This window comes from Cervus elaphus, chromosome 22 (assembly GCF_910594005.1).
Source record: "Cervus elaphus chromosome 22, mCerEla1.1, whole genome shotgun sequence".
NCBI lineage: Eukaryota > Metazoa > Chordata > Mammalia > Artiodactyla > Cervidae > Cervus > Cervus elaphus.
Genome location: NC_057836.1, coordinates 14,422,186 through 14,447,178, shown reverse-complemented (window position 1 = coordinate 14,447,178; position 24,993 = coordinate 14,422,186). Strand labels below are relative to the sequence as shown.

General features: G+C 46.8%; 1 protein-coding gene across 1 annotated transcript; it reads right to left on the bottom strand.

Moving 5' to 3' along the window:
• Positions 1–4,197: 4,197 nt before the first annotated feature.
• On the bottom strand, positions 4,198–24,976 carry NDUFA9 (NADH:ubiquinone oxidoreductase subunit A9). The gene is made up of 11 exons (XM_043881758.1): positions 24,832–24,976; positions 18,908–19,078; positions 17,927–18,024; positions 16,520–16,611; positions 15,134–15,275; positions 12,623–12,725; positions 12,059–12,126; positions 10,826–10,902; positions 9,090–9,185; positions 7,083–7,149; positions 4,198–4,487 (listed from the first exon to the last, which is right to left on the bottom strand). Exons 1-11 carry the CDS (start codon positions 24,878–24,880, stop codon positions 4,308–4,310), a joined length of 1,143 nt encoding a protein of 380 aa, XP_043737693.1. The 5' UTR covers positions 24,881–24,976; the 3' UTR covers positions 4,198–4,307.
• Positions 24,977–24,993: the final 17 nt, after the last annotated feature.

Genomic DNA, 24,993 nt, shown 5'->3' with positions numbered 1-24,993 from the left:
GGAGATAACCACACATACACAGAAAGGCTCCTTCAGGTCAAAAGTCGGGGGATAACACCAGGCCATAATGAATCTTGCTCCTCCCAGAAGCCTTCACTTCAAGATCCATCTTGGCTGAGGGGTATGTGTGCACCCAGGGGAGCGTCCCACGGTTTGGAAAAAGAAACCAGATAATGGGCTAAAGGTAAACCAAGACCCGGAAGAACTGACCTATGTAAATGACCTAACTGCCTCTTTACTGCGCTCCTCCTCACTCTGGGGATGCCCACACCCTTTCTCTCTGGGTGTGCATCTCTGCCTTGCTTCTGTCTCAACTAAACAAACTGTTTCTCTATGTGCTCTCCCACTTGTTGTGCTGTCTCTAATAATAAACTTTGTACCTACATTTACAGTTTCTGCCTCTGGGATAAATGTATTTTTCACTGGAGGCAAAGATCCAGGGAAAAATAGCTTCTAGCTTCTAACCCTTGTTGGTCGGTGGCTAGGATTCCAGGTTTTCATCCAGGCCGCCGCTGCTGCTGCTGCTGCTGCTGCTAAGTCGCTTCAGTCGTGTCCGACTCTGTGTGACCCCAAAGATGGCAGCCCACCAGGCTCCCCCATCCCTGGGATTCTCCAGGCAAGAACACTGGAGTGGGTTGCCATTTCCTTCTCCAATGCATGGAAGTGAAAAGTGAAAGCGAAGCTGCTCAGTCGTGTCCGACTCGCAGCGACCCCATGGACTGCAGCCTACCAGGCTCCTCCGTCCATGAGATTTTCCAGGCAAGAGTATCGTAGTGGGTTGCCATTGCCTTCTCCGTTAATCCAGGCTACCTAGGTTCAATTCCTGGGCAGGAAAAGAAGATCTCGCTTCATGCCACTGCTCACTGCTGCCTCACAGAGATGAGGCCCACCTGACAGAAAAGCCAAGGAAACTATGTTGTGTTGCATGATCTATGGGGACGTCAGTGGAATTCTATACTTCTGCTCAAAGGGTGTTTCATACACTTACAGTAAGCCATAGTCACCTAGCCTAAACTCAGCCCCCAAGACAGGATGGCAACACACCTTCAAAGGTGTTCCTGGCAGGGGTCAGAGCGGTCATTCTCAGGAGTGGCACAGCCCCTGGAGGCACCCAGGAAGTCTGTGGGTGCATGTTTGGTTATTGCAGTGATTGAGGGGGACTGTGGGCATTTGGGGCAGGTGGCAGGGGACCGGGAGTGGTCAACATGATGCAGTAAGTCAGAACACACAAATGAAGACATGAAACACATCTTTCGTGACTTAAAAGCCCACTTCACGTCAACTGAAGTGGAAATTTAACAGTTAAAAAGGATTTCTGGCATATATAGTTAATATATGCTGAGATTTCTAAGAATGCAATTACTCTGTAAATCTAAAACAAATTCTATTTTGTCTTGTTCTGAACTTTATAAGAAGGGCTTCCCTGATAGCTCAGCTGGTAAAGAACCCGCCTGCAATGCAGGAGACCCCAGTTCAATTCCTAGGTTGGGAGGATCCGCTGGAGAAGGGATAGGCTACCCATTCCAGTATTCTTCCCTTGTGGCTCAGCTGGTGAAGAATCCGCCCGAAATGTGGGAGACCTGGGCTAGATCCCTGGGTTAGGAAGATGCCCTGGAGAAGCCTAAGGCTGTCCACTCCAGTATTCTGGCCTGGACAGTTCCATGGACCGGACAATTCCATGGACCATGGGGTCCCAAAGAGTTGGACACGACTGAGCGACTTTCACTTTCACTTTACAAGAAGCTGCTCACTGATTCAGATGCTGATGTCAGGAAGAACAATGAGGCTCCAGTTATTTAAGGGGCCGAGTCAGCCCTACATCTGGCCAGCGTACCAGGGTGCCTATGGTGGCTGCCCACTGGACGAAAGCTGTTGACCACTTCAGTTTGTCCCCAGAGCAACTGTGCTCATTACCGGTGAGTGTGTGTTAGTCACTCAGTTGTTTCCGACTCTATGCTACCCCATGTACTGTAGCCCGCCAGGCTCCTCTGTCCATGAGATTCTCCAGGCAAGAATACTGGACGGGGCTGCTATTCCCTTCTCCAGGGGATCTTCCCTACCTACCGAGGGATCGACCTTGGGTCTCCTGCATTGCAGGCAGACTCTTTACTGTTTGAGCTACCAGGGAAGCCTTTTTATTACTGGCAGTGTTATTTTATTATATATGTGGTACTTCCCTTTAACTCATATAAGATAAGGCATTGTGTTTTGATTGCATGTTATTAGATAGGTTATAATAATACAACTTTCACATAAGGCTAATAAAAGATGTATTATAAAATATAAAAGGGGGGCACTGGGTGTGACAAGAAAGCACCCTCCTGGGTAAATTACACTTCTAGAGAAAGCATGTGTGCGGCATCATGAGTTGCAACACAAACTGATGAGCCATAGCGTCACTGGAACATGCAGATACCGTACTTACAGTTACTGTTTTCAAATCAAAACCACCTTTGTGCCTGCTGGCTGGCTTGTGGCCAGCAGAAATACCATCCAAACCAAAAGCTCTCGCAACTGAAGAAAAAAGCAAGGCTGGGCTCCTTTTCCTAGAACACCGGCTCTCATATATGCATGTGCATGAGGATAAATCCACGTGTTTAATACCCAGGCCCTTTCTCCAGATTATTTTTCAGATTCATATGTATGTTTAGTCTCAGTCATGTCCAACTCTCTGTGACCCCACAGACTGTAGCCCACAGGCTCCTCGGTCCATTGAATTTTCCGGATTCATCGTATATTATTGTTTTCTGTTTATCCTCCAGTTTTACTGAGATTTAGTTGGCATGCAGCGCTGTCTCCAGAGATTCTTGACTCAGCAGGTCTGGGGAGGGGCTCAGTCACTTGAATGAGTAACAGGAATCACACTCGAGACCCAGGGTTTCTGCATATCAGTGCTTTTCACATCACTGTGCACACAAATCTCCCAGGGACAGTTTTTAAATGCAGATCCTGGGACTTCCCTGCTGGTTCCATTCATAAGACCCCATGCTGCCAGTGCAGAGGGTACGGGTTTGATCCCTGGTCGAAGAACTAAGATCCAACATGCTGTGTGATATGGTCAAAAATTTTTTAAAGATTTTTAAAAAGCAGATCCTGATCCAACAGGCCAGGAGAGGGCCTCGGATTCTGCATTTCCAACAAGCTTCCAGGGGATGCTGGTCCAGAAACCACCTTCTGAATAGCACATTTCTGTCCACTTGGGGACGAAAGATTGCGGAGCCTGCAGAGGGGGCAGGGAAGAGAGCTCACTTCAGCCCTCGTGATCCTCACTCCACGAGGATGCAGGTGTTGCTGTAACTGAACAGGGCTTTGCCCAACCCTCCCGCTCTGCAGATGGAGGGCTGCACTGCAAGGGGCTGGGCTGTGTAGGAGGGTGGTGACCGAGTGACCGAGCCTGGGCCGCCATGAAGGGCAGGGCATTAGCTTCACCACAAATCCTAGGGGCTTCTGCTCACACTGTCCTGAGGGATCTATGGGCAAGAGACCAACTCTGGGTCTGGGTCTTGGCCGTGATGTTAAAGCTTATGCAGTGATCCTAATTCTGAAGCACTAGCCTCCTTTATGCGACAGGTAGGTGGGGGTGGGTCTGGTCCAACCACGTGTCTGAAATCACCTGGGTGCTGTCCTGACCGCAGTGGGGTGGAGGCCCTGACAAGTTCAGATCTGAGCAGGGGACTGGGGGATTATTGCAGGCAGTCTGAGGATCCATGGCTACGGATAATGTTTTTCTGTGTATGTAGGATATTTTAAGTGTGTGCAGAGATCATTAAGATAATTTTTTTAAAATACCCAAAGTGTGGATGAATTCGGATTACTTATGGGACATTGCCTATTTTCTCAACTAACGTGTCAACAGGCAGTCACATATCACATGGGTCCTTCACAATATTATGACCTTAAAATGGGGTTCTCATCTTCTAGAACATTCACAAGTGGCCTGACAGAAGGAAATTCAAATCCTCCAGCATTTCAGAGAGCAGAAGATGTATGTGTCACTATTATAAATAATAAGGAAATTAAAATCGTCCAGCATTTCAGAGAATAAAAGATGTACGTGTATTAAATATATATATTTAAAGAAAACTGTGCTCAAATTCTAAATGGCTGAGTTTCTCCCTTTGTAAATCAAGAAAGAAAACAAGCCCACAGAATTTCATCTCAAAAAAACCAAAAAAACAAACAAACAAACAAAAAAAAGAGTTTCATCTCAGGTTTTAATAGAGGCTCTCATTCACTATATACAGGATTCTCCACCGAAGGTGGCCTGGTGGGTAGCAACCCGAACGACGCCGAAAGCCACGGCCAGCTCAGGGGCCACTAGCGGGGACCGTCTTGGTCGGCTGCACGTCCTCGATCTCAGAAGACAGCCAGCGGTAGGTGCGGTGACGCCGCAGCACCTCTATGGCCTTGAGCTCCAGGGGCGTGGCCTGAACGCCCAGGTCTTCCAAGCCTGGCAGGTGAGGCAGGGTCCTGTCTGTGGTGTGAATCTGCGGATAGACAAGAGGCACCGAGAGCACTCAGGGCCGGCCTCGCAGACACTCCAACCCGCGAGCCGGCCTGCGTCCCGCTGCCGAGACTTCACTGGCTTCAGTGGATTCAGGGCAGAGACCACCAGAAGCAGCGCACAGAGAAGGGCCTGCGTGCGGAAGGAAAGGCCAGGCCCCACGGGTCAGCTCCAGGTCTGTCCCCGAGCGCAGAGCAGGGCTCGGGTGAGGGGTAAAGAGCAGTCAGTCTGGGATGGAGCGGAGAGACTGTCAGAGCCACAAGCTCAACAGAGAAATGAGACTGGCCGGTTCTCCAGGCATGGCTTTCTGCCTTGGTTTTGCTGAATCAACATCACTCAACAATAACCCGCTCCAGCTCTCCTTAACCTGGCTGACTAATGCTGACTATGGATCTCAAAACCCGAACCCACATTGTTTGGAGGGAAAGAGGTGAAGCCCGGAGATTCCAAAAACCCCAGCTCATCCGCGAGCAAACCAGAAGGCTGGGTGTACACCCGCAGCAACAACAAGCCTCTCTCCAGCCTGGGCACGTCTACCATCCTTCCCCCGAGAGCTGCCCAGTGACCTCCAGACCAAACCCAAAACCCACCGGCCTGCTTCCCCAACACTCTCAGTGACAAATGGACGAGGTGCAGCCGTCAGACACACTAGAGCGTCCTGCCCACCAGCTCTCCCACCCGATCCTTCTTGAACATAGAAAGGACACCTGGAAACTGGTTTGGGATTCTAGACCCAGCCCATCATAGCAGGGAGAACGGCTCCTGTTCACATCGTTCTCCAAGGACTGTTTCATCTTCTCTTTCAGGTAACATTCAGAGGAGGCTTCCCAGGTGGCTCAGTGATAAAGAATCCACCTGCCAATGCAGGAGATACAGGAGAAGAGGGTTCGATCCCTGGGTCGGGAATATTCCCTGGAGAAGGGCATGGCAACCCACTCCAGTATTCTTGCCTGGAGAATCCCACGGACGGAGGGGCCTGGCGGGCTACAGTCCATGGGGTCGCACAGAGTCAGACATGACTGAGTGACTAAACAACATTCAGAGGACAACACGGCTGCTGCTTGTCAGTAAAAGGGAACAGGTTTTCAAAGGTAGAGGCAGCAGAGTGTATCTATTTTGTTTCCTCCCTAGAAACACTCCTATGTGCAGTGGGCAAATGACCAGTGAGGGAGACCAGCATGGAGACAGTGAGTCAGGCAGTGACCAGCGCACTGCAGGGGATGAGAGGCACCCAGAGTCAGGCCAGAGGACGGAATGACCTACTGCCTGAACCGGAGTGGGGAGAGGGGAGACAGCCCTCCACCTTTCTGCAAGTGGAAAATTATCAATACTGTGATAAACAGTTCCACAATAAAATGTTGAACAAAAAGGTAGGAAGAGGGAGGTGCGAGCTGGCACACTTGAGTGTCGCCCAGCAGGCTGGTCTGTGCCATCCAGAACAACAGCCACCAGCCAAAGCGGTGACTTTAATTTACAATTTTACAAAATTCAAATTTTATTTCTGCCATCACACAAGCCACGTCTCAAGTGCTCCACAGTCACTGTTGTGGGGGCTGCTTTTCGAGCACAGTCGAGGACAGAACAGTACCAGCCCAGCAGGAAGGACGCGGCAGTCCTGTTTACATGGAGAGGGGTTAGGAAAGGAAAGAATCAAGGGAGAATCCTCGATTTTGGGTTTGAGCATCAGAGAACAGTGATACCATCAACTGAGCTGAGAGGGGCTGGGAGAAAAGCAGGTCTGCGGCTCTCGTTTTGGACGAGCCAGGTTTCAGATGATGAATACATAGCTAAACAGATGGGAGGCTTGCCGCTGGGTGGGCGGGGGGCAGTCCCGGGGGGGAGCTGAAGCTGCCGCCTTGAGTGTACAGATGGAACGAGGTAAGAGTCTTCCAGAGAAAGAGCCAGGACAGACAAGGGCGGAAGACAGAGCCCTTGGTCCCCAACACCAGAGACCAGGGACAGAGGGTGAGCCAAGGAGATCGAGGGAGCAGGAGAAGCAAGAGAACCGGGGAGAACAGAGGGGAGTCAGGGCTTCAAGAAGAAGGAAGGCCGCCTCTGATCAGCGCGGCTCCCTGCAGGTGAGAGGAGGTCAGGGTGCTGACTGCCGGGCCTGGCAGCAGAGACCACAGGTGACCTGGAACGAGCATTTAGGGAGACAGTGGAGACAAAAGCTGAAAGGAATGGGTTAAAGCAGGGAGGAGGTGAAAAGCTGGCAGCCCCAGGTACAGCCCACTCTTCCAGAAAGTCTGATGTACACAGACACAGCCGATCAGGGCAGCAGCAGATGGTATGGGCCGAGGGCAGGACTCTGGCCTTTAACACAGAGAGCTAGAAGGCATGTCTATATGCAGGTGGAGATGATCCAGGGGAGAGAAAAACTGAAAACCTCCAAGACAGGGCCCTGAGAGGCTGGGTGTGGATGAGGTTCATGCACATGGGCGGGGCTGACCTGAGACACAGGGACTGCAGACAAGCCCATGGAGTTGACCCAGGAGGTCCCCAAGGAGGTCCCCGGAGCAAACTCAACACTCGCTCATCCATCACCCACCCAGCAGGGGCTGGTCACCCTCATACTCACCCGCTCCACTTTATCCCTCGTGGTCCAGGGTTCAAATGGACTAATTTCAAAGAGCCGACCGACCCACCTAGAATAGGAACAAACAGGGCACACGTGATGAGCATCTCTGCTCCCTGTTCACGCCAGGCACGGCATGCTGCCAGGGAGCCGGGAAGTCACTGAGTGTGTTTAAAGAAACTAACGAGCACCCGAACTTCCTGGCTCCCAGCCTGGGAGGTCACCTCTCCTTTCAAGCCAACCGCCCGCCTGCCTGCCTCGCAGCCGGCTCTCCTTGGCCCCACCAAAGGGACAGTGAATCAGGAAAACCAAGAAAGAGTGCAGTCAACCCACCCACAAGACAAACAAAACAGATCCACCATTGAGTGAAACCTGTCAAATTCAGAGTTAAGCCCCAGATATTCATATATGCTTCTGTTAAGGACGCGGGGCGAGGCAGGTGCTATGCAAGATAGAAAGCGTGAGCCTTAAGACAGGGGCCCTGAGGATCCAAGAGATCCAAAAGTGAGGAGATGCCTAAGATCTAGGGTTTGAATCAGGAAGTCAAGAGAAAACCCAGACGAGAGGGCCACCTGCCTCCTCGGTGTCATCCCTTCATCCTACTGAAACTGGGGGATTCCTCATCTGTCACCTGAGCTCCTGTCTTCTGTGTCCTTGGGACAGGAGGCACCCGAGGAATTCCTGGGGGTCCCCACATCCCACAGAGCACTGGAGGCGGAGCAAGGAGCCTGTGCTCCAAGTAGCAACCATGGGGCCAGCTCTCCTTCAATCTGCCTGTCCTAAGGGGCCTTTACGCAAAAAGTCTTTGAACCCAGGCTTCTGCCACTTTTTAAAAGCCTGAAAAACATTCCAATGGGAGGTAAGAAAAAAATGAAAAGGAAGCTGAAGACAGGCCAAAATTTCTCTAAGAACTCAGCAAGCCTCAGATTCTGTCCAACCAACTTCACTAGCAAAAAGGACAGTTTTGGCTTAAAACAAAACAAAACAAAAAAAACCACAAAAACACAGCTTACAATCCTCCAACTCTGTGCCCTGGTTCTATGTTAACACATCAGTGAATCTTACCATCACACAGCCTTCTAATTCTCTATTTTTCTGATACCTGTCAGTGTACGGGCTTTTTGAGGGTTTCCTATAACATCCTGAGTGCCTAGAATATTGCCTAAGACACAGCTGGCATTCAAGAAATGTCTGCAGAGTCACTGAGTGACCAAGCGAATAAAGAAGTCAGCTGCCATGTTGGTTCATCAATCTCTGGCAAATGACATGAAAGTGTCCCTGAGCAGGACCTTAATGTGTGACATGATCGTTCCATACAGAGCGCTTCCCTGGTAGCTCAGGGGTAAAGGACCCGCCTGCCAATGCAGGAGATGTGGGTTTGATCCCTGGGTCAGGAAGATGCCCTGGAGAAGGGAAAGGCTACCCACTCCTGTATCTTGCCTGGGAAATCCCATGGACAGAGGAGCCTCGTGGGCTACAGTCTGTGGGGTCACAAAGAGTCAGACCCGACTTAACAACTAAACAACTACAACAAACCTACACGGGAAAGAGTGAGGCAAGAAGCAGGAAAAACAGACAAGGCAACTGTAGGAAATGGCTACATCAACCAGGTTTCTTTCCCCAGCCATGTAATCAGGCTGCCTTGATGAAGAGGGGTCCCTTTCCCACTCCTGGGCAAGTGGATAAAACAGGGAAACCTAACTGCTCCTTTATACAATCTGCCAAGCATAACTGCCAATTACACCCAGGACTTCTAGTGGGAGAACGTGAAGATCTACAGATTCCATCTTCTATCATGGTGCTTATTCACCCACGAAGCCACACTCCCTTTCTTAAGCTCTTCTAGTTCTTTCCCAGATGGACATCAAGGTGTCAGGAGCCCCTCCTCATTAGAGATTCTAAGGTTTCACCACAAGGGACACACTCTCTATAACCCCTGGGGAGAGCATCACAAAGGGAAGCATCCAGTTAGCTCTTTTCTAGAAGCACAAAAAGCAGCGCTTTACTTACCGATAGGCAAAGTGTGGCAAAGGGTACGGCAGGAAGGGCCTGTGAGCCACGGCAAAGATGTACTGCACGAGGTCGAAGAGCAGGTACCGATTGGGCCTACGAACAGAAGGTTCACACACTCACACACTTCTGTTCTTAGTTTAACAAGATAACATCGTTCTTGTGAAAATGGAAAACATGTATGTCCTATAGGAAATACAGATTAGCACGAGGAAAAACCACCCACCAAAGATGAAGCTAATAAACTTAATATATCCTTCTTATTCCCTTATTCATTTTTTGCTTTTATAAATGTAAGATTACACAGGTCATCCTATTCCGTAATGTCTTCTTCATTTAACATCAAATCCCCATCATTTTGAGTTCCGTTAACTGTGACTCAGAATGGCCCAAGTGTCTGCTCACAGAGAAAGGCACACAGGAGGCTGTGTCCTTCCCGGCTTAGACTGCAGGGCTCAGCACTGCAGTCACCCCTCTGTACACGTCCTGAGCAAAACCTCGTCCCCCAGCTCCTCTCCCATCCTCGCACTGCAAAACCGCTCTCTGGTTAATCCAAGTATCTGCCTTCTTTGCACCTGAGCCCTGAGCAAGACAGAGTTGCAGAGAACATACTCCTGGGCCTCCCCTTACATTTCTGATCATGAGCTTCAAGGAGAAGCTCAGCTCTGCTCTGCGGTCCTACTGGGTGCTCCTGGGGTTGGGGGGGGGGTGCTCTTTCCCTCTTTTCTCAGGGGGTGCCTATCTTCCTCTCCATCCTCAAATTTTTCACATACCTCTCTCTGCCACCCTATTCTGCCTTTTAGCTGATGATCTTGTTACTTCATCCTTTACTTAACGATGTCTTATGAAGCATAAAAGTTTTTAATTTCAATGAAGTCTAATTTATCCACTTGTTTCTATGCTTCTGATGTCACATCTACAACATTTCTGCCTAACCCCAGGTCTAGAAGATTTTTAAATGTTCCTTCCAAAAGCTTTACAGCTTAACCCTTACAGTTAGGTCCCTGGTCTATTTTGAGTTAATTTTTTTATGTATGGTGTGAAATCAGAATCTGTGGCATCTTTCTACATGTGGATAGTACCGTTTGTTGAAAACATGATTGCTTACCCATTGCAATGCCATGGTGCCTCTTCAAAAATTCACTGTCCATAAACATGAAGTCTGGTTTCTAGACTACCAATTCTGTTTAACTGATCTACACATCTATTCTTATGCCAGTGCCACACTGTTCTAATAATTAGAGCTTTTGAGTAAGTTTTGAAATTGGAGAGCTTAAGTGCTCCAAGTTTATCCTTCTTGGTCAAAATGGTTTTTTGGCTATGGTGGGTCTTTTGTATTTCCATATATATTTAGAATAAATTTGTCAATCTGCTTGAAATTTGGTTGAACAGACAGATCAATTTGGGGAAAATTGCCATTTTAACAATATCGACTCTTCCAACCCAAGAATACGGCAATGTCTTTCCATTTATTTTGGTTTTCCTTCATTTTCCTCCTTAATGCTATGTGATTTTCAGTATACAAGACTTGTGTTTCTTTTGTTAAATTTATACATTTTGTTCTTTTTGATGGCATTGTAAATAAACTTATTTTATGTATTTTCAAGTCGTTCATTTCTGAAAAATGCATCAAATAAACCTGTGAGTGGCATGTCTAGAAATTATTGCTAATTGTAAGTCACAATCCTTTTATTTTAATAGGGTGTACAATTTTAAGTCAAACTCCAGTCACTTACCCAACAAAGGCAAAAGTTTTCCCTCTGGCATCTGGGTCTTTAATTGCATTAATAATTCCTTTGGTGACATCCACAATCTATGAGAAATTATAACATATGTTTCAGTAACTGCTGAAAGAGAGAGCAACAGAGAGAGATGAGGGAGAGAATTTTAAAAAGAGAGGGAGGAAGGAGAGCAGGCCACATCAATCACCACAAAATAACGCAATTAAAATGACATCACTGTCTGCTTTCAGAAAACTCCTAAACGAATCCACTTCTCAAGGACTCAAATCAGCTCCGTGTAAAAGGGTCACCGAAATCAATACTTTCACCAGTGGGGGCATGTTTATCTCCAGGCCGTGCCCAGGCCTGTCCCACCGGCTCCAACCTCACCCCGTCCTCCTCCTCCTCCTCCTCACGTCACCATGCTGTCACAAAGCATTAGGCTGAACTACATGGACACCCAATATTCCACCGTTTTGACTTTTAGAATAATCTCATGTCACATAATAATAATCCATATGATATCAGACCCCACGGTCTTCACTGGGGGTGATTCTGGCCCCCAGGAGTCTCGGGCAAACGCCTGGAGAGTTTTAACCGGCACAGTTTTGGGGGAGCCACTGTCATCTGATGGCTGGAGGCCGTCCCACACCAGCCCCACAACAAAGCGTAATCCCACCCAGAAAGTGCAGTGTTCCAGCTGAGAAACCCTGGTTCATCACTACACGGAACCCACAAGGTTCTCACCTCTGCTCCCTGACATCTGGTCCCCTCTGCCTGGGCCACTCCACCCCACCCACTGCCTCCGTCCAGTTGCGAGTCATCTTCAGGGTCTCCCCTAAGATGTCACCTCCTTGGAGCCCTTCCCTGACCTCCAAATTTGTCCTCTGCCCTATCTACGTGAAACCCCTCCCTGTCAGCACTTATCACACTGCCCGACAAGTGCCATGCTGACCTGCCCCTGACCGGGGCCAGCGTGAGGACAGCACACGCCTGTATTGTGAGCACTGTGACATTCCCAGTGACACTGTGAATATCCCAGTGATATTCCTCAAAACACTTCTCTTGAATGAATGAACAAGTGAAAACGTACAGGGTACCTGCACTTCTCAGGTACACTGAGAGACAGTCAGTCAGAGCAATCTGACAGAGACAAAAACGTCAGAACTTACAGAATTAGGATAAAACCTGAAAACTGATCACCTGAATCTTGAATTCAGCAAAACCTCCTTTATCCAGGGTACTTACATATACTGGCTGTTTCACAGTCTTCTTGCCCAAGGAAATAAGAGGGACACCACCAAACCAGCGGATATCTGGCAGAAAAAAGGCAACATCTTAGAAGGCCTCACCTGCCTGAAGACCCTCCTGTCTCTGGGTGTCCCGAGCTGGTATAACTATTTTGCGTAGTAAAAATAAATAAATGTAGCTTAAATAAATACAAATAAATAAATGTAGCATAAGTTACTGATCTTATAAGAGGCGCCACCTTTGTTTGTTCTTCACACAACAAACATAGGAAGTGAAAGAGTCAAATACTTGGGGACAGGGAGAACAAGGAGAGAGGACCAAGGGCTTGGCTACCTGTCTTCTGCTCAGCACTGCCAAGTGCACGGTCACTCCCAAGACGGAGCTCTACCTGCACCCCATTCTAACCAACAGGCCAGCAACACAAGAAGCCCAGGAAAAGACACAGGTGGAAACAGAAAGGTAGTGTATGATGAATGTAGCACCACAGATATGCAGAAAACGGAAGTATTTAATAGATGACACCAAGACGGTCACTCTCCTATTGGAAGGAAGAAAACCTACTTGCGAAATAATTGAGGAATCTGTCCTCTCTGCCAAAGATGTCAGACGGCTTTATGATGGTGGCTTCTGGAAACGTCTCTCTCACTTCCTTCTCTCCAACAGCCTAGACAGCCAAACAAAACAGAGCTCTGAAGTCAGTGAGGGAAACTTCCATCCTTCCACCATCAGAACACGAGGGTCCTTTCAGGTCACACTTTCCTCCAGGTTAAGGGCATTGTATGATAACACTCAGTTATAGGCACACCCCACCCCCCCAGCCCCGCCTTATATGCAGTTTTGCTTCCCACTTTCAGTTACCCTCGGTCAACTGTAGCCTAAAAACATTAAATGGAAAATTCCAGAAATACTTGCTAAGTTTTTAAAGCGTACGCTGCTCTGAGTGGTGTGGGGAACTCTCAGGTCCTCCTCCTCGGGCCTGCTGCCACATGAATCTATCTCAACATTATCATGAGAAGAAGGGTGAGTACAGTTAGTAGGCGGAGCGAGAAACAGGGTGGGGGCGCTGCATTCACACCACTTTTATTACAATCTATTACAACTGCTCTTTTTTATTAGTAGTTACTGTCCTCAGTCTCTTTCTGTGCCTAATTTATACATGAAACTTGATCACAGGTATGTATGCACAGGATAAGCAAAGCGTGTACTATAGAGTTCTATACCATCCTCGGTTTCAGGCATCCGCCGGGGGTCTGGGAAAGTAATCCCGGCAGTTAAGTGCAGGGATTCATGTACACAGAATTTAAAAAGAAAATAACACACAAAAGAGCCCTGTGTCGTTTAGCTCTTGCTGGGCTTCTTTCCATATTTATTTCCAGGGAATCTTATGCAGAAGAAGGAAGGAGAAAAATCAGAACAGATTTTGTTCTGGCCTCCATGTTTCCTTCCAATCACAGACTCTCTGGTTTGTCTCAATTATGAGCAACAAGCCAGAGAAAGGAGGGTGGGGTGCAGGAGGCTACAGCAATGGAAGTGGCAGCAGCGCACGCCGGCCCAGAGGAGCGGGCACGGGGCCCTCCTGCCGCACCTCCTCTGCTGCGACAGACACCCTCTCTCGGGATCGTCTGTCCCTTCTGAGACCAGGCCCCTCGGTCGTGCAGCAGTCAGCACCTTGCCTGGCCTTCCCTCCCACCCGTGCCCGCCAGGGGTGGCATCCGAGCCCCAGGGGACTCAGACCACGAGCCCCAGGGGACTCAGACCTCGGTTTCTTGAGCTTCTCAACTCCAGAAACCTCGTCTCCACCCCACTCCCCGACTCTCAACTTGGATGACACAGATCAGAGCATCCCCAAGCGCCCCTCCTCTGAGCTGCTCTTCACTGACAAGCTCCTGGGCTGCCAGCCTGCCTGTTCCGTGCTCTTCTGCTCCTGAGGTGCTACCCTTCACCTGCCCAGGACCCCAGTCCACTGTTTCCGCCTTCCTCCATACCAACCCTCGTGACATCTGCCCCAGACTAGAGTCCATGGCCCACCTCTGTCATCACTCTCCTGACTCTGGGTTAAACCATTGCTATTTAAACATTTAATTATTATATTATGAATTCGAGCAACAGTATGAAAACCAGCTTCTCACAGACAGCTTTGAAATCCTGAGTCAGGTATTCTTAACCAATCCCTATTTTTCCTTTTCAGGAATCTTGATACTGAGGATGTTTTTATAAGATTCCCCAAGCTACTCTGCAACACCTGGTGCATGTGGAATTATTCTCGTCAATGGATTAGAAACTAGATGTGAGCTAAGACCATGTCTCCCCAGCACCCACTATACAATGGAGCACACGGAAGGTGCTTAATAAATGATTTGCTCAGTTAAAGATTACAGTGGATCCAACAGCTGGAGCCAGTGTTAAGGAACTCTGATGTCCTTATCAGCCTGACCCCAAGCAGACTCCTAATGGCAGGAAACAAATGCCGAAGGCAGCTCCAGGCACCGCAGCCCCTCCTGAGTCCCTGATGATAAAACATCTCTGGTTACAGACCGACTCCAAACCAGGCTGGTCCATTTCCAGGCACAACTGGGACCACAGTGGGGTTTCTGGGAGTCCAGGAAGGCTAACTACAATGTCAACAGCCATCGTCCCTGACAAATATTCATCCTGTCACCCCAGCTTTCACATCACTCCTCCAAAGGCATAAGACGTGACTATGCAAGGGTCAGAGAAAGAAAGACGGTCCTTGAGCTTTTCTGGGTGACACGGGTATGACTCTGGTATAGGAATCAGACTCTACGTTTTGTGTTTGCCTGTAATTCTGTTACGCGCTAAGAAACTTTACACACTTGAGGGCAGGTAACAGGATGAGCCACCCATCTCTGCAGCCGCTTAGCACAGTTCCCTGCAAACAGAAGACACTCAACCACGCCTCACCCACACAACAATCACACCCTGGACATGAGAACTAGAAATCCCCTAATTCTGGACACGTCAGTGAGGAAACTTTCTCACTTAACTCATGCCCCTAAGGGGCCAAGAAACCCAAGCTCTGTGAACCACTTTCCAAACTGACTTGTTCTGTACCTTGTTTCTCAGATACTTAGAAGAGCTCTTAATATCAGCATTCAGATGGGAAATGTGAATAAATTTCTCAACTCCAGCTTCTTTAGACACTTGAGCGATGGCTTGGGGAATCTTGACAAAAACATCCTCAAAGTCAAAGTTTCTGGAAAGAAAAGACAGGGGGTGGTTAAGAACACTTGACTTGGGATTGCAAAGCTTTCTATGATAAGCTGGTTTCTATATGATTGCTGGGATTCATAATAGTTAAGCTTTTAAATAGCAACGATTTAACCCAAAGTCAAAGGTAATAAATTTTTCTAAAATTTTACAGGCCTGCTCATTGTCACTCCCATACCTAATGTCAGGCTGACTATAAGTGATCAAACAGCACAGGTATTGCCTTTTAACAATGTCTGGCTGCACTGTTTGAGTGGGGAGGGGGGATGTGCTGGGTGCTGGAGGGGAAATCACTTCTTACTCCTGGGCCTTTGTTTCCCTCAGAGAGGAAAAAAGGAAACTATAAAAAAAAAAAAAAAAATCACTCACCAATTTGATGCAATAACATAAACTAAGTGCCTGCTCTGTACAAAGGGCTATGATAGTCATCTCGGGGGCTAATGAGGCTGAATAAGACCCGCAAGTCATCAGAGAACTTAAAAATATGTGACAAGGCAGACATACCTTAAATACATCAAAGCTAAACTTTCACAAGTGCAGAGAAAGGGGCATGAACAAAGCGCTGTGGAACCGCAGGATTAAAATCCCTTTGGCTGTGCGCTTGAAACTGTCACAGCATTGTTAATGGGCTATACCTCAATACAAAATAAAAAGTTAAAAAAAACACAACCTAAAAAAAAAAAAAAAAAAAAACACACAACCTTACCTGTTGATAAACAACACACACAAGGGCTAAAAATAACTCAAACAGGCACTCATGCTATCCTTGATTAACAACATGGAGAACAGACTGAGAACACTGCTCACACGAGAAAAACCAGTGTGCAGCTTGTCAGTCTGGGGAACAGGAAAACCCTCCTTCCTATCCCCCCAGCTGGAAAGATCCAAACACAGGACCCCCAGTGGTGATGCCGGCAAGGTGGTAACACCCACTGCACTCACACCGTTTATACTGGTTTTTCATGAGCAGCATGTCACAATGTCTGCACACTGGACTTACCACCAACTAAATCCCCAGCTGGGGGGTCGGGGGGGGTGGGGGTGTATGGGAAGAAGGGAGGGGTCAAGTGGGGAGGGTGGCCCCTGGGTGTGAAAAGGTTGTTCAATCAACACTGATGAACTAACTAAAAATGTCACAACTACAATCCCTGGCATGCTACGTGCCACCAAGAAACGTCCACTGAGCCCTCAGCCCGCTTTGCAAAGAAGCAACGGGAGTCGGAGACTCACTTGGTTTCCCACTCGCGCCCGACCAGATTGATGACCACGCTGCTGTGCTCCACGGCTCTTCGGATTGAGTCCTTGTCTCTCCCGTTCCAGTCCTGTAACACAAACATTTTTTAAAAGAGGAAAGTGTGTCAGTGGAAGAGTGCAGGCCCAGGCAGGAAGATGAAAGAGAAGCCAGCTGTGTGAACAGCTGAGCCAAGCACCCAGGCCCCGAGTGTTTCTCCACAGAAACTGCGGGCACTGGGACAGCACAGTTCTTCGTGGGAAGGACCGGCCTGTGCACCTGAGGATGCTCAGCATCCCTGGTCCACACCTAATAAACCATGTGGACGCCAGTCACGTGACAAACAAAAAGGGCCACACACTCCCTTTTTCACCACTCCCTTGAAGGCTCTCCCCAGCCCACCCCTCTGCCCTGCCCTACTGGCAACTATTGGCCTAGAGGAAGAACCTGAAGGTTGAAGAGTAACAACATGGAATGCTCAGGAAGAAGTGTTTCAAGTGAAGTCTATGCAAAGCTAGCCAGGTTATAAATCACCCTATTTGTAATTCTCTGTCTAGAGAAACACTGTCCAGGAGAAATATAACATGAGGAACACAAGTAATTCTGATTTTTCTATTATCCTCATTTAAAAGAATGAAAAGAAACAGGTGAAATTCATTTTAGTAATTTACCTTATTGGACCCAATATACTCAAAATACTATTTCAATATGTGATAAATGTGAAAAATTATTAACAATATATTGAATAGTATTGCCTTCGAACCAAATCTTTCATTTATGGCATACCTCAATCCAGACCAAGTGACATTTCAAGGGCTCAAGAGCCAATGTGGCCAAAGGTTACTGTCCAGCATGGGTTAAGAGCAGGGGCTGGCAAACTATGACCCCAGGCAAATCCAGCCTGCAATCTAACTTTGTAAATAGTTTTCTCGGAACACTGCCACTCCCATTTGTTCACATACTGTCTATGGCTGTCCTGCCAGTGCAGGAGATGCAGGTCAATCCCTGCGTCGGGAAGATCCTCTGAAGAAGGAAATGACCATGCACTGCAGTATTCTTGCCTGGGAAATTCCACGGACAGAGCAGCCTGGTGGGACACAGTCCAGGGGGTCGCAAAGGGTCGGACATGACTTAGCGACTAAGAACATACATGGCTGCTTTCAAACTACAAGGGCAGAGCTGAGCAATCAAGACCTGCAGAGCTTAAAATATTTCCTGTCTGGTTCATTAGGGAAAAAGTCTGCTAAGTGCTGGACCAGGGTTTACAAGAATGGCCTGTGAATGGAGGACGCCCTTGGTCTACTTTGGAAGGAAACTGCTGCTTGGTTATACTGCCTCTCTCTCCCAGAAATGACCTTAGCGGTTTACATTAGTCGGCTCCCATGATCAGTAACCCGGGCTCTCACCATAAAGATGATCTGGCCCAGGTCACCCATGGGACGAAGGTGCATGGTGTCATATGGCTCACACCGGTAGGGGACAATCACCTGTGACCCCATGCGACCTAGAAAAGAACGGGTTGAAGCAAGGATCAACGTTAACATAATACAATTACATTATACAGCAGTGACTTTGTAAACATTTCAGTTCTAGTGTGACTGTTGCTGTTCTTCAGTCGCTCAGTTGTGTCCGACTCTTTGGGACCCCATGGACTGCAGCATGCCAGGCTTCCCTGTCCTTCACCAACTCCTGGAGCTTGCTCAAATTCAGGTCTATTGAGTCGGTGATGCCATCCAACCATCTCATCCTCTGTCATCCCCTTCTCCTGCCTTCAACCTTTCCCAGCATCAGGGTCTTTTCTAATGAGTCGGCTCTTCGCATCAGTCGGCTGAAGTACTGGAGCTTCAGCTTCATCATCCATCCTTCCAATGAATATTCTAGTATGATACGTGAATCAATTCTATGCTTAATTTTAAAAACATATTTTGCCATTATGCTCGAGATGTCATAGGGCTTCCCAACTGGTGTAGCAGTAAAGAACCCACCTGCCAAAGCAGGAGACACAAGAGACATGGGTTTGATCCCTGGGTGGGGAAGATCCCCTGGAGAAGGGCATGGCAACCCACTCCACTATTCTTGCCTGGGAAACCTCATGAACAGAGGGGCCTGAGGGCTACAATCCATGGGGTTGCAGAGTCAGACACAACGGAGCACATAAGAGCAACAGAGATGTTGTAATTTTTCAGGGTTCCCTATTTCTGTATTAATGTCCTGTATAAGAAGTCTGTGCCTGCTCTGAATGTACAGGAGTCCAAAACTAACATAAATCCAAGATAGGAGGAATTCAAAACACTGTGACAATGAAAAGAAACAGAGCTCACAGTTTCTCAGTACGTAAACATAATAAAGAGCTTTGGAGTTTGTTGAACTTGAGGAACTTGACTTACCAAGGTGGTTGACGACATAGCGGCCCAGGAATCCTGTTGCTCCAAACACAGTGGCCACGATCCCACTGACAGAGGAACGCCCACCTCTGCCATGCGGTATGACTGCATGATGAAGCTGGCGCTGGGGTGGGCCGTGAAACACAGAGGCGGCTAGGGCAGGAACAGAAGAACCTTGAAGAAAACCCAGAACACACATAAAAGTGACCATGAATACAGAGAGCTTCTTTTCCTGGAAATGCAACATTATTTTGCTCTCAGTATTTTCACTTACTTAGGGAACAGTGCAAAGTTAACTTTTGAATTACAAGTTATAACTGAAGTGCCAACCACAATAATAAATACAAATGACTGCAATAAAGAATCCACAGGACATAAGGAAAACTGTATAAAGATCAGAAAGCAAACTCCCTGTCCTATGGGCTATAATTTACCTAGAAAGATAAATCACCTTACGAAAAATAATCAGCAGTTACAAATTAAGAGGGTATAAACCTCCCCATGAAATGAGCAGAAAGAATGCAAACTAAAGGCACCATAAGTTAAATGACCTTGAGGAAGGATTCCTGGATAAAGCATTCTAAGAAAGGTCTGAGTGAGTAATGACAAAAAAGATAGATTTCCACGTGAAACACCTAACACATCTAACAATGCAGAAGTAGAAATGAATAAGCCCAGTGCAGGGAACAGCAAAAGATGCACCTGGAACAGACTGTGAAACAGTCTGTGATGATGAATGAAAGTAGAGTTGATGATATGGACTGGAGGCAGAGATAAAAGATGATTTTTTTTTTTTAAGAGTGCAATTCAGACTGTACTCTTTAGTACAACACTACTGAAAATCATCCAAAGTTGATGAGTAAGCTACTAAGAAAGTAAGTCTGTGTCTGCTTACTAGCGATGACTGCCCAGAAACCACTGCTTTTCCCTATCTAAAAGTGTGGAATTGGAGAAAGAGCCTAGCTTACCAAACAGTTACTGAAACCACAGAGATTAAAAACAAACACTGCAGATCAGACACATAATGGTAACAAAATAATAATATCTAAATAACACCTAAACTTACAGAGGCATCCAGCATCACTCTTAGGTATTATTTTATTTCACATTATCTTTACTACCACTTTGCACACCAGAAAACCATAGCTCGGAGAGGTTCTGTGACTAAACCAAAGAGCCAGCAAAGGGGATTGAAAAAGAGAGAAAACAAAAGAAAATGGTGATCCAGAAGTCAAATGAAGAGAGTGATGGATGGAGAGAAGAGTTAACTCTGTCAAATGCTGCTGAAAAGGGAAATAAGCAGGGAGCAGAGGACGCTACGATCTAGAAGATGTTGCCTCTAAGTGGCCTGAACAAGAACAATTTTTCTGGAGGAGGAGTGCAGTGGGGAGGTCCTAAGAGGAATATTGAAAATTCTTCTTGGGGGATGCAGTGAAAAGGGACTAAGAAAAACAGGACTAGAGGAACAAGAAGACAAGGAAGGGTTTGTTTAACATGAGCTATTATAACATATTTATATGCTAACGGAAAACACCCAGCAGAGGGGAAATGTTAATGACCCAGGAGAGGGAAGAAGAGGGAAGGGAGGAAGGGACCAAAGGCCAAGGGAGGGAACTGACTGGGCTTCCATCAGACCAGAAGCTCATCCACTGTAAGAGGAGGGAAAGCAGAGAATCACCCCAACTCAGCCCTCAGATTTTTACAGTGCGGAAAAGATGGTTCCCATCTGACTCCTTCGCATTCTCTGTAAAGCTGAGAATAGGACAGGAGCACGTGCTAGAAGTCTTAGGAGACTGGCAACATTAACTAGTCATATGGGGAAAGGGAAAGCAAATTTCCCAGAAAAATATGCTGAAAATTGACTTGAGATTTTTATTCATGAATTTAAAATAGGAACAGTCAATTCATGTGGAGTGTTCCTTAGCTCAGCTCTCGGGAGCAGGCAGGAAATATGTAGAAACCTTGATTTAATCAGCATTGATTTTTTTTTTTTTTTTCTTTCTTTTATGACAAAGGGATGCAGACTGGGGAGTTGAGAATGTATGAAAGGGAATGATCAGAATAATGAGTAAGGAAGTTAGGGCACAGGATAAAGACCAGAACAAACAGAATCGGGAAAATTACCAGAGTCAAGGTATGAACATCTCCAAGGGTCCTAGAGGATTAGAGTAAATGTGTACAAAGCATGTAGTACGTTACCCCAGCATACATGAAGCATTTCGTGAGGAACAGTTACTTTCATTCATTGATAGTATTACTGTGAAAATTCCCAGAAGGTAATGTTACACTCACCTCACACAGTTGTTTTTTCAACAATTACAGACCAAGCACTATTCAAGAAACTGTGACTAGCACAGTAAAAAAGACAAAGTCCCTGGCCGCATGGAGCTTACATTTTAGAGGGCTGACATGAACATTAATAATAAATGGGTAAGGACCTTGCACATGTATGTACCTTGCACACTGTATGCACGCTCATGGGTGCTCGGTCTGCCTGACTCCTCACGACCCCTGACTTTTCACCACTGTAGCCCGCCAGGCTCCTCTGTCCATGTGACTCTCCAGGCAAGAATACTGGAGTGGATTGCCATTTTCTTCTCCAGGGAATCTTCCTGACTCAGGGATCGCCTCTGTCTCCTGCATTGGCAGGCAGGTTCTTTACCACTAGCACCACCTGAGGTCCTCCACAAATACAAGTTATTACCCTCTGACTCCAGGCTCTCCATTTTCTTCCATTTACTGGGAACACCATCAGGGAAATAAGATTCTTTATTCATCAAACCTACTTTGGTTTCCTACTTAATATCTAAACCAACAGTCTCCAAACACATTTGCTGGCACATTGCATTAGTGGGTTTTTTTTAAAGTATCATTTGTAAATTACATGCACCTTCTATGTAGTTCCAATATGTTATACACGTTATACAATATATACGAAAGTACTTAGAAAAGTGTCTGGTATGTAGTTTGAACTATGTGTTAGGTATTACTATTACAGAAAACATTTTTTTTTAAGTCCTAATACTGTATTTTTATATATCACTGGTTCTTCTTACAAAACCCATTTGGAAGACAACTGGTCTACGTTCTGCTTGGCTTTCAAAGGTCTCCATTACTTGATTCCATCTAATGGGGATTCCCAGGTAGCACTAGTGGTAAAGAACCTGCTTACAAATGCAGGAGACGTAAGAGACATGGATTCGATCCCTGGGTTGGGAAGTTCCCCTGGAGGAGGGCATGGCAACCCACTCCAGTATCTTGCCTGGGAAATCCCATGGACAGAGGAACCTGGCGGGCTACAGTCCATGGGGTCATAAAGAGTCAGACACAACAGAGGCGACTTGGCATATATGCCAAGGAGGTATTCAACCTCCTTTCCTACTGTTTCAGATCTTCAAGAAGTCATTTCACTGCCTCCAAAGAATTCTACTTCCTGCTGCCCTTCTCACCCCCTTGTCCTTGCCAGTACCAGGAAAAAGCCCAACCCCTCTGACTCTCCAGATCATAACAGCTCTAAACAAACAAAAATCAGTGGAAGTACTGCAGTTCTCCATGAGCCTTCCAATTTTCCCTCCCAATTTCAAATGATCTAATCTTTCCCTTTTCTGATTTCCTCTGGTACTTAATAGTCTCTGCATTTCACAGTGTTTTACACAGTTCTGTAGTGTTTTGATTACATTACACACTAGACTGAACCCTCCAGAGTTTACTCAAAAGCTTACTTTACCAGAGACAACAAAGCAGAGTGGTAAAGAGTATAAGCTACGGCATCAGTTAGGAAAAAAAAAAATGAGTTAAAGGGAAAAAGAAATGTATGTAAATGTCTATGACTGTGGTTAGCCGACAGCAGGTACTCAATAAATTGCAGTTATCTGATTCACAACCTACATTACGTGACACCAATGTAACAGTTTAACAAGATCCAGCAAATGTCTTTGCAAAGAAGTCAGGCTAAGAAATCATCCACTGTAAATGGTGTGCACCAAGCACCTGCCCAATGGTGTGGAACTGTTCTACCCAAGATGGAAAATAAAAAGGAATCCCCCAAATACTAATGCTCTCACCTCGGCTGAGCATTAGAACTATCTGTGGAGCTTTTTAAAATATAAGGTGGAAGAAGCCAGTCTCAAAAATTCTGATTCAATAGCTCTTCAGTGAGTCCCTATTTCTGTTTAATATTATAAAGCTCTAAGAATGATTCTGACATGCACCTAATTTTGAGAGCAAATGATATTCTGTAATAACTGAAATACACAATGGGAAAATGCAATTTTTGGAGACTGACATAGGGCATGTTTATAGGAGAGTGAAATAATGATGAAGTGTAACTGTACTCCTAATTTCCTTGCTTTTCTAGTCTCAGTGAGTGGAAGAGCAAATGTGTGCTTTCAATTTGAGGACCATAGAGGATCCAATCAGAACAGGAGGGACAATAAACTCTACTTATTCAAATCTTAAAGTGTTCCTTTATTCTTCTTCCTTTATTTTCCACCAATCTCCTAATTCTTCTCTCCTGAGCATCCCTCACTCCTCCAGGCCTCAATGCCTCCTCAGAACACACTCCACCTTTGAGAAATGCTTTTGATTTGGAAAAGTACTACTATCAACACTACTTCATCGAATCTTCTCAGAAACTCCCTGATGTGGTGGTATGATCATTTCCACTGTCATACACAGAATCTGAAGTTAAAACGGATTAAGAGTTTTCACAAAGTCAATCTTTTCTCCACTATCCCTTTTTTTCCCATCCATTTCAGATTCCTATCCTGCCCCTCAATATTTCTTTCTTTAAAAAAAAAAAAAATCCTGTATATTGGAGTATAGTTGACTAACAATGCTGTGTTCGTTCCAGGCGTACAGCAAAGTGATTCAGTTATACATAGACTTACATCTATTCTTTTCAAACTCTCTTCCCATTTAGGTTGTTACATAATGTGGAGCAGAGTTCTCTGCACTATACAGTAGGTCCTTGGTTGCGCTGTGCTTAGTCGCTCAGTTCTGTCTGACTCTTTGCGACCCCATGGACTGTAGTCCGCCAGGCTCCTCTGTCCATGGGGATTCTCCAGGCAAGAATACTGGAGTGGGTTGCCATGCCCATCTCCAGGAGATCTTCCCAAACCAGGATCGAACCCAGGTCTCCCACATCGCAGGCGGATTCTGTCATCTGAGCCAATCGGTGTTAAACATAGCAGTGTGTACGTGTCAGTCCCAAACTCGCTAACTATCCCCCGCACCCACCCTTTCCCATGGTAAACATAAGCTCCTTGTCTATGTCTGTGAGTCTGTTTCTGTTTTGTAAATAAGTTCATCATTTACATCATTATTTTTTAGATTCTACATATAAACGATATCATACAGGCATGTCTCTTTCTCTACCCAATATTTCTTATAACACCAAAATCAAGGCTTCCCCGGTGGCTCAGTGGTAACGAATCCGCCTGCCAATGCAGAAGACACCGGAAACTTGAGTTCGATCCCTGGGTCGGAAAGATCCCCTGGAGAAGGGAATGGCGACCCACTCCGGTATTCTTAGCTGGAGAATCCCATGGACAATGAAGTCTGGTGGACTACAGTTCTTGGGGTCTCAAAAGAGTCGGACACGACTAAGCAACTAAACAACAACCTTACAGCCGTATCAGTACTCTGAGTCTTTGGATCCTTTACATGCCCCCCACTTTCTCCTCTTCTTTCTCCTCTTCCCTTCGCGTTGCCCACATTCTCTCCGCGAAGACCCCTTCCCAAGGGCACAACTTAATGTATGAGCCGGAGGAGAGAGAAAGGAGAAACCGGACAGAGGCAGCTGCGGACCTAGAAAAACCAGGGGGCCCACGACTCAGTGCGACCGCTGCAGCACGGCGCCACTTCCAAAACTTTAGATCCGCATCTCGGACTCCCCATCCGGGGCCGCCGTTCCCGGTGACACTTACGTGACATTGGCAGGACCCGGACAACTCGGGGGTGAACGGCGGCCGCCATCTTCTCCCAGGATCCACCGCGGCCGGTGCTCCAGCCGACTACGGCTACCAGGCTGGGTCAAAAGGCATCCTCCCGGCCATCTGCGCAGGCGCCAACCTGGAATGGAAGGGGCG

Excerpts from the sequence above, each read along its gene's own strand:
- NDUFA9 (XM_043881758.1), bottom strand. The coding sequence starts at position 24,880 with ATGGCGGCCGCCGTTCACCCCCGAGTTGTCCGGGTCCTGCCAATGTCA. Across the intron at positions 15,276-16,519 it reads GGGCGCGAGTGGGAAACCAA|AAACTTTGACTTTGAGGATG; the intron begins GTGAGTCTCCGA and ends TTTTCTTTCCAG. Across the intron at positions 10,903-12,058 it reads CTGTGAAACAGCCAGTATAT|ATTGTGGATGTCACCAAAGG; the intron begins GTAAGTACCCTG and ends AATTTCTCATAG.